Source organism: Hypanus sabinus, chromosome 1 (assembly GCF_030144855.1).
Source record: "Hypanus sabinus isolate sHypSab1 chromosome 1, sHypSab1.hap1, whole genome shotgun sequence".
Taxonomy (NCBI): domain Eukaryota; kingdom Metazoa; phylum Chordata; class Chondrichthyes; order Myliobatiformes; family Dasyatidae; genus Hypanus; species Hypanus sabinus.
This window is the reverse complement of record NC_082706.1, coordinates 129,328,287-129,338,578: the sequence shown is the minus strand read 5'-3', so window position 1 is coordinate 129,338,578 and position 10,292 is coordinate 129,328,287. Positions and strand designations below refer to the sequence as shown.

Genomic DNA, 10,292 nt, shown 5'->3' with positions numbered 1-10,292 from the left:
ACCTTCGACTGTGGAGTTCTGGCTTGGACTCTCAACACAGGCTCCATGACTCTTCATTTAGTGCCCCGACCTCTAACTCTCCCTCATCCCTAACCTGCTCCTTGTGCTGTCCCCAAAACAATCCGTACAACCCGAAAAAAAGACAAAGTATGATCCATGAAACAGTGGGATGATTTGCAATTTTCTTCCCGTACAATAAAGACTTCATTACCTATTGAGGGCAATGAAACAAAATATACACTTTAGATTGTTATGAAATAATGTTTATTAAAAGGTACATTGAAACTGCTTACTTTGTGAAAAAGGCATTATTTCTTAAGCCACATCACTATACTTATAGTCACACTATACAGTATTAGTGGAGAGCATAACAGACATTGTACCCATTCAGTTGGCTTGTTCTACATGGGGCCAGCCCAATCTAAAAATATTAAAATATACTTGGCACTAAAATGAGATGCACTTGAAAGACAAAATATCCAAACTGTTGCCATGGTGTCAATTCATCAAATCAATGCTGTTCCTACTGATGTAGATTCATGTTAAAATACATCCATAAATCACAACATTGCTATAAAGATTTTCCTTTACAATGGTAGCTACAACTTCCAAAGTCATGTGAACGATATGGATTCATTTGCAGTATTTATATAATTACGATTACATCAAAACCAAAATCTAGTTGGGACATTTTTATACAGAAAGTTACACCAGACATCATAAAATGAAATAATTCAATAATCATTCTCAAACCCTATGTGATAAATGATTATGTGTTTATTAAACCAGGATAATTAAAGAAATCAATGGCAGCAGATGTTCAATAATTGCACAACAAAAGTGCCTCAGAAAAAAAATCACTTTACTGCCCTTGAAATATCTTTGCAATCATTGTTGTAATTTAGGAAATGAGGCAACCAATTTGCATCCAGGAAGCACCTACAGACATCAAGTTTATACTAAACAAATAATTTGATTTGCATTAATGTTGAATGAGTCATGTCAAGGTTTTTGAATAACTATGAAACTTAATTAGTTTATTTTAGCAATCTGCTGTTCACCTTTCTGGTTTCTGCAGGCAATGCAGAAGCATTGGAACATTCCTGTTGTGCCACTGTGGGGAGTACGAAGATTTCTTCCTAGGTGAATTCCCAGTCAGGAATAAGAATAACTGTTCTACAGCTCTTCAGTTGCTAATGGACAACAACAGAAGTCTTTCCCAGAATCCTCACTCACCCATCTCTTATCCTGAAGCTTGTTCAACATAATGAAAGCAGAAGTTAAAAATGTGCTTGTCATAATTTGACAGAGCCTTAAAAGATGCACAAGGCCAAGGTAAATTAACCATCCTATGCACGATGACAGCAAGCAGAAAAATTAATCTAGTCCCTTAGGAAAGAGTGCAACATGAAGGGACCGAGATGTTAATTTGTAGGAGGCTGAGAGGGGAAAATGTAATTTGGTTTTCATTCAGAGGGTGGTAGGAACGTAGAGTTTATTTTCTGAAAGAACGATAAAGACAGAAATCTTCGTCACACTGAACTGGATGAGTAACTACAATGTGAAGCTACAGAACAGGGATAATCCCAAATGGCTTGTTTATGTTTGTGATGCACCATCAATAACTCACTCTGAGATGTAAAAGTGAGGTATCGGCTTTTATTGACTGGAAGAAGGAACAAGCAGTGATTGACCACTACACTACATCCTGGAGACAGAGAGGCCGGGCTCAGACCTCCATCACCTTTATACAGGGGTCTGTGGGAGGAGCCACAGCAGCAGTCATCAGGGGGCGTGTCCAGACAGGTATATGTAGTTCACCAGTTTGGCTTGGACATGATGGGTTAAATGGCCCCTCTACAGTAGACCACTGATTCCGGGATGCACTGAAACTAAGTAACACAATTAATGTAACATGTTACATGTATCGTAACCAATTGCCGATTGGTTGTGTTGATTAATCTTTTTAAAGAAAGGGATAGAGGTATAGTTGGGAAATATCGGAGATGTAAGGGTATCAAAAATACTTGGCCATAATTTACTGTACAAACAACTATGATGTTCATAATGCTTTTTGTTATTTAGTATAAAATGAAGGACTACTTTACATATGTGCAAAAATCTTAAGTTGTTGGCTGAGGTGCAGTATTACTTAATAATCTGCACTGAAGTTACAATTGCCATAAGACACCTTATTCAAAAATGAATAGCATGAAATATTTATCATTGAAACATGGACATAAATTCATCTTAAAAATACTAAGTGTTGTCCAATTTTGGTCTAAATATCCCACTTAATGGCAGTTATTACTGCCAAACAATTTCTTGAAGTCATTGAAACATTTTTGTAAGAGTAGTAAATTATTACATTCTTTTGTTAAAAATTGTAAGTATATTGATGGCTTTATTTTTTTCTATCATTTCCCTCTTTCCCTTCTTTATTTTAATATTAAAACATTAACAAATTCTAATGTGCATTTCCTGGTTCAGGCTTTGTGCAGTTCATTAATGAAGTATATTTGGTAAAATTGTTCCACAATGGCTCCCAGTGATCAGATATTCTGTAGGTGGTATTGCAATTTTTCAATCTCTGAATTGCATTAGCCTGGTTAGCAAAAGCTGATGGAATTTGCAAAGAAAAGGGAGGAGAGTTTTTGCACCTTAGAGTAAATACTGGTTGTATATTGTACACAATGATTTACAAACTGCTAGGTGAATAAAATTTGTTAATGAAATTAATAGATCAAGGAAGAATGATGCAAAAAAAAACAAGCTTACATAACTATTCCAAAGTTTCATCCAGTTTTAAATACATGTCCACAGCACATAGCATCTTCATGATTAAACACAAGTTGGAACAAAATCAGCAGAAAGACTCCACTGGTCCATAATAATGCCTCATGATGAAAGTGGAAGTACAAATATAAAGACTGGCTGGTCGGAGCATGAATTGGAAAAGCAGTATACATAATGCTTGTATACATACAGTTATTGCTTTAGCTACATTATGTAAATTAAACAGGTGAAAATTTTAATCTTAACTCTTTGGCATTAGAGTGTGCCATGTTTACATAAAGATTATTTTAAACCCAAACTATTCTAGTTCTTTCAATTGTATTGTTAATTAAGACCTGGTAATTTCACACATTTGTATAAAGACTCTTTTCATTAACATTATATTCCATCTACCCAACCTCTCTCCTGCACTCATTGATCCTTAACAGGAATTAACTAGTCATTTCTGGGCATAATCAGTGAATATAGTAACTTATTTATACCTACAACCAGCAGAAAGGACATGGCTTTCCTTTATTCCATGAACAGGAATCAGTCACGAATGAGAAGTAAACATCCTGACACATTTCTTCAGTTGGCTGCAAAGGTCAGTATGCCTGCTCACTACCTGGTTGAAATCAGATAGCAGTAAATACCCGTCCTGTTTTTGGATCATTCTGGACTTCATTGTCCATTGCCATTAACAATTTTTTTTTCCATAAGTAATCCCCTGGGATTATTATAAAGTTTAACTTTCATATAACCATGCACATAACACATTTTAAAATGTGGAACATGAAAGGAACACTGCAATCAGTTTCTGCCTTCTACAGTGTTCCACAGGTCTTTGGAAATTAGTTCAATCCTTTCCAATCAGTTAGAAATTGATGAATGTGGTATTTATCAAAGGGTCTAACTTACAGATAAAGCATTTCTCTTTAGAGCTTTGGGCCAGGCAGAGAACTTGTTACAGCAAGCAAAAACATAATTTACTTCTGGATATTTGAAAAGTGGTTTAAAAAAATCAATCACTGTGTCGTTCATAAAGGAAAAATAAAGGCCAAAAAGATCTAAGGACGAAAGAGGCTGAACAAAAATAATAACCAGTACTTTAATGTTTGCATTCATAGTGAATCGACTCTCTGTGGAACTCCCTACTCTAATGAATTTCATGAAAGTGGAATAGCAGTGTGTTAGAATGAAAAGAGCCAGCAATCCAACAACTGAGAGATAACCTTGAGACTATTAAGTAATTCAAACAATAACACAAAAAAAAAGTTTTGTTTTTTCTTTCTTCCCCATTCTGCTACTTGGTATGAGGATGATGATTTAATACTGCTTGGCCTTGATCTCCAGCAAAACTCAGCAGCAACGCTTACTTGATTGCACCGTGTGCCTTCCAACTTTGAAAGCTCCATTGTTGTTGATCTGAGAGGGATCCAGAGGTGGAATTTGCTGACCTGAAAAAACAAGCCCAGTGAGATCATTACTGATCACTCATGTCACACATGGCAAAAATGCATTTAACATCTCCCAGATTTTGTGTGTTTGCTGGAGTGACACAGCAATGATCCATGAATTCTGATGGACAGCACATATGTAAACTGTTTATAAAGAAGCTGTAGAGCAGAGCATCCTTTATTCAAGGCAGCAAGCTCTCCACTGACAACAACTGTCTGTTGCAATGGTATACGGACATAACACTTGATACACTCAGCTTAAAAATATACTTGCATACAATATATTGAATTATTTCCATTATTTTACATTCCAATTTGCTTTTTTAAGTGAGTCCACAATTTCTAATTGCTTTATAACGCTGTAAAGAAGCTGAGACTTCTCAAGTTACCTAAATATTTGATTACTAATGGAATCCACAAAATTATAATTATATAGATGGTGCCTGAGTGTGGAGACTCTTCTGTGTGCAGCCTTGAGGGAAATCATCAAATTTTCTTGTTTAGGGATACTATAACTGAAGTCAACGGTCACAGTCAACTACATTGATCACACCATTGAAGTTACAACTTCAGTAAGCAACATTGTTTTAAGATATTAAAAAAACACTCAAATGTCAAAATCAGAGTCTGGACTGCAGACCACCAAGGTAGCAAGTGTAGTTTCCCTTAAAGAAAACACAGCCACTGGGTTGGACTGCAGGCAAGAATGAAATACAGGACCCTGAAGCTCCACTCCCTACAATCCTCCTGGTTAATGTACAGTACAGAATAAGTTGAAGAACTCAGAGTAAGACTGCAGTACCAGAGACACATGAGAGATGGCTGTGTACTTTGCTTCACAGAAACATGGCTCACCCCCAGCATTCTGAGGACTTCACCTTCACCACATGGACCAGATGGCAGTGTCAAGCAGTAAAGGCAGTGGCAGCAGTGTTTGCTTCATGATTAACTCATCGTGGTGCACAGACATGGCAGTTCTGTCTCAGACCTGCTCACCCAACCTAGAACACCTGGCGGTCAAGCATTATCTGTTCTACCAGACAAGGAAGATTTCTGCTGCCATCCTGGTTGCAGTGTGCATTCCAACCCTGGCCAATGTCAGGTTGGCACTGTCACCAAAGACTCCAGCAAATTTCTGAAGAGCATGTTGATGGGTTGAATCATCACACAGGATCAGAAAAAAATGCTTCAGAGGATTGTAAACTCAGCCAGCTTCATCACGGAATCAAACCTTCCTACCAGCAAGGGCATCTCAGAAGATGGTGCCTCAAGAAGATGACATCCATCACTGGGGCCCCTTGCCATCCAGGACATGCCCTCTTCACATACTACCATCAGCAAGAAGGCACAGCAGCCACGCACTCAATGCTTTAGGAACAGCTTCTTCCTCTCTGAACAGTCCATGAACACTACCTCACTGTTATGTTCTCTTTCTGCACTAATTTTTAAAAAATATTTCTTACAAAACAATATTTTAGTACACTGCATTGTATTAATGCTGCTAAACAACAAATTTCATGACATATGTCAGTGATAATAAATCTGATTCTGAATTTGATTCTAGTGACAATGAAACCTTGTCTTGTGAAAGTTTGCAAATGGGTTTCAATACAGATAAATGTGAGGTGATGCATTTTGGAAAGTCAAACCAATGTAGGACTACAAAAGTGAGGTATAATAGATCAGAGGGGCCTAGCAGTACAAATGCATCGTTCATTGAAAGCAGCATCACAGGCTGCTGAAAAATGTATTTAGCACACAGGCCTTCATCAGTCATGGTACAGTATAATGTCTCAATTCTTAAACCGATTATAGGAATTAGGACATTATTTTCAAGATTTAAGATTGTTTATTGTCATTTGCAGCACACAAGTGTAAAGGAGAACATAATAATTGTTACTCCGGATCTGATGCAATACAAAAATGCACAAAAGATTAAAAAAACACAATATTAATAAAACACAATAAATATAAATACAAAAGATAGCTGATTATACACATGTAGATTGATTGTATGTCCATAAAACAATAAAGTAGTGGTGGAGTTAGTGGGTGGAGGTGTTGATCAGCCTTACCGCTTGGGAAAAATAACTGTTTTTGAGTTTGGTAGTCTGAGCATGGACGCTACTTAACCTCCTCCCTAAAGGGAGTAGAACAAATAATTCATGAGCAGGGTAGGTGGGATCCTTAATGATGTTACTGGCACCTTTCTATATATATGTCCTTAATGGCAGGTAGACTGATGCCAGGCTACCCGTTGTAGACCCTTCCTGTACACCACAGTGCAGCTTCCGTTCCAAGTGATGATGCAGCCCTCTACTGTGCATCTGTAGAACAATGCGAGTATGGACGTGCAAAGCCCAGCTCTCTTCAGCCTCCTCAGAAAGTAGAGGCATTGCAGTTACAGTTGCAAAAAAGTAGTTGCAGTTGTACAAGTCATTAGTGAGGCCATACTTCAGAGTACTATGCAGACTTTTAGTCACCTATCATATGAGAGACATAGCTAAACTAGAATGAGTACAAAAAAGATTTGCAAGGATGTTGCTAGGACAAGAGGGCCTGAGTTATAGGGAGGGGTTGGCCAGGCTGAGTCTTTATTCTTTGGAAAGTAGGAGAAAGACTTGTGATGCTATAGAAATGTTTAACACTATGAGAAGCTTAGAGGAGGTGGACAATAACAGTCTTTTCCTCAGGCTAGGAAAATCTAATTCTAAGGGGCAAAGATTTAGGGTAAAAGGGTCCTGATGAGCAAGCTTTTTATTGGGGGTGAGGATATGGAACAAGCTGCCCGAAGAAATAGTTGAAAGGTGTCCAACAGGATCATTTAAGAAGCATTTGGGAGGGGCAGGGCTCAGAAGAATCTGAGATGAATGCAGGAAACTGAGGCTAACTGGGTGGACACAGTGGTTAACATGGACTCATTGGGCCAAAGGGCCTGTATCCATGCTTTATTGCTCTATGATTCAATGAATGAACAGGCAAGCAATGCAGTGATACAGACCCTATGCAGGGATCAGTTGAATTTGGCATCAAGGTCATTGCAGATACGTACAGTCCAGGGTGCCATGCTTTTCTTCTGTCGTCTCTGTCTATGAGCCCACTTCTTGGCAAGCACTCCCCGCCCAGGACTGATGACCTCTTCTCCCATCTCCAACCCTCCTTTTCTTGGGCATACTTCTCTGGTTTTCTGCCTGCTCTGGATCCTTTCATTTCTAATTGCTGATGAGACATCAACTGGCTCAGCACTCCTCTCCCCTCTTCAAAGCTTAACATTTCTGAAAGTTGTGCCCTTGGTACTCCTGCAGCAATCCCAGGCTCACAATGAAACCCACAGACAGTTGTAGTCTGCCGGATTGACCTCTGCCTCGCTGAGGCAAGGGCACAACTCTTACTTACCCTACTTACCCCTTGAAAAAGACCCCACTTCGGACGACACCACCAGTAACCTCATCAACTCAGCTACACTGCTCATTTATAGCTCCTACTGAAGATTCACAAGCATGGCTGTGAGGGTAGGCCCACTGTTGCTGCCTCACTGCACACCTGAACTTCATTTATCCCCTTTGGCTCTGTCCCTTGCTACCTATATCTGCAACAACTCACACGCAATTGATCTCCTCAACAATTGTCAATACGTCAATCGCATCATTTTCAGAATGGATGTCCAGTACCTATACAATTCTATCCCTCATCATGAAGACCATAAAGCTCTCTGCTTCTTTCTCAACAACAGACCTGACCAGTTCCCCACCACCACCTCCGTCTGGTGGAACTGGTCCTTCCCTTCAACAAGTTCTTTCTCTAAACTCAGGGTGTAGCTGTGAGCACTCACATGGCCCCCAGCCATGCCCACCTTTTTGTTGAATATGTGGAACAGTCCATGCTCCAAGCCTTCCCTGGTAATGCTCTCCAATTTCTTCCTTCTTACATTTTGACAAATGCATTGATGCTGCTTCATGTATCCATGCTGAGCTCGACAATTTCATCAATTTTGCCTCCAACTTCCACCCTGCCCTTAAATTCACTTGGTCCATCTCTGATCCCTGTCACCCCTTTCTTAATCTCTTGGTCTCCACCTCTGGAGACAAACTTTCTACCAACATCTTTTATAAACCTACCCATTCCCATGGTTATCTTGACCATACCCCACCACCCCCACGCTATCTACTGTAAAAATTCCATTCTCTTTTCTCAGTTCCCTTATTTCTGCAGCATCTGTTTCCAGGAAGAGGCTTTCCCTTCCAGAACATCAGAGATGTCTTCCTTGTTCAAAGAACAGGACACGATTGATACTGCCCTCACCCACATCTCCCCCATTTCCCGCATTTCCATGCTCAGTCCATCTTCCTGCTGCCTTAATAGTGATAGAGTTCCTCTTGTCCTTACCTCATGAACCTCTGCATCCAACACATCATTCCCTACAACTTCCGACATCTGCAAAGGGACCTTACCATGAAACACATCTTTACCTTCTCCTCACTCTCCGCCTTCTGCAGAGATCACTCTATGATCCCCTTGTCCATAAGTCCCTCCTTACTAATTTCCCTCCCACAGTTAACCCTACAAGCAGCCAAAGTGCTACCGTATAACCATATAACAATTACAGCATGGGAACAGGCCATCTCAGTCCTTCCCTTTCTTCTATGATCCACTCTCCTCTCCTATCAGATCCCTTCCTCTCCAGCCCTTTACCTTTCTCACCCACCTGGCTTCACCTGTCACCTTCTAGCTGTCTTCCTTGCCCTTCTCCCCAGTGTTTTTATTTCCAGTCTTGAAGAAGAGTCTCGGCCTGAAATGTCCACTGTTTGCTCATTCCCATGGTTACTACCTGATGTGCTAAGTTCCTCCAGCATGTTGTATGTGCCCCCTGCTCCATTCGCTTTATACTCTTGTCCCAAAAGTGCTATTACACTTCTATTTTCTTAGAAGTTTGCAAAGATTCAGCACGTCATCTAAAACTTTGACAAACTTCTATAGCTGTGCAGTGGAGAGTACATTGACGACTTACGTCACAGCCTGATTTGCAAACACCAATGCCCTTGAACAGAAGAGCCCACTGAAAGTAACGGATAGAGCCCAATGCTCCCCATCATTGAGCACATCTACATGGAGGGCTGTTACAGGAAAGCAGCATCTACCATCAAGGATCCCCTCAATCCAGCCTATGCTCTCTTCTTGCTGCTGCCAAAAGGAATTAGATAAAGGAACCTCAGAATCAGGTACAGTTCAGAACCAGGTTCAGGTACAGTTATTACTTCGTAAGCATCAGGTTCTTGAACCAGAAGCTACCACTTCACTCACCCCATCACTGAACTGTTCCCACAACCTATGCACTCACTTTCAAGCCTCTCCATCTCGTGTTCTCTATTTTTATTTCTCATTTACTTATTATTACTATTAATTCAGGGACTTAGGCTACAGTATTTTTTTGTGACTGTATGCTTTCATAATCATATGTGCTCTGTGTTGTTGGTAATGTTGTTTGCTGGAGGAGTACACTTTCATTTGGCTATATTCATGCTATGGTTGAATAATTTAATTTGAACTTGATTTCCTCCTTTTTTTTGTAGTTACAGAGTTTGTCTTTTGCATATTGGTGTTTGTCCATTTTATTGAGTGCAGTCTTTCACTGATTCTATTATGTTTCTTTGTATCTACTGTGAATGCCCACATGAAAATGAATCTCAGGGTTATACAAGGTGACATATGTACTTTGAACTTTGATCATAATAGAGAAATGCCGCATGTTTTCTGTAAAATCTACTTAATAAAGTACTTAGTTAGCTTAAGTTACCAGTAATTTTTCCTAGGATTGGAGAAAGTGTGATGAGGAGACAAAGGTCAGGCCCATACAGTGATGACGATGTAGAAGGTCATTCCGAATTTGAGGAAGAAGTGTCTATTGACCCAAACAAAATAAGAATCAAGTTTATTATCACAGTTGTGAAATTTGTTGCTTTGTGGCAGCGCTACAGTGCAAGACATTCAAAAATACTATTTATTTATTTCTTATTGTAACTTAATAAAGTGCTAAAGAGGAGTAGTGAGGTAATACTC

General features: G+C 39.5%; 1 protein-coding gene across 2 annotated transcripts in view; it reads right to left on the bottom strand.

Annotated features, from left to right (window-relative positions):
* Positions 1-239: 239 nt before the first annotated feature.
* The window catches only part of rab31 (RAB31, member RAS oncogene family), a 109,695-nt gene continuing 99,642 nt past the window's right edge, over positions 240-10,292 (bottom strand). Inside the window, exons 7-8 of one of the 2 annotated variants that reach the window (XR_009513386.1) lie at positions 10,030-10,134; positions 240-4,235 (exon numbers count right to left, since the gene is read on the bottom strand). Coding sequence is in view for 1 of the 2 variants with exons in the window: in XM_059976304.1 (XP_059832287.1) it covers positions 4,138-4,235 (98 nt within the window). In the remaining variant the exon portion in view is untranslated. The remainder of the gene's footprint in view (positions 4,236-10,029; positions 10,135-10,292) is intronic. The other variant, XM_059976304.1, reaches the window with a different exon arrangement.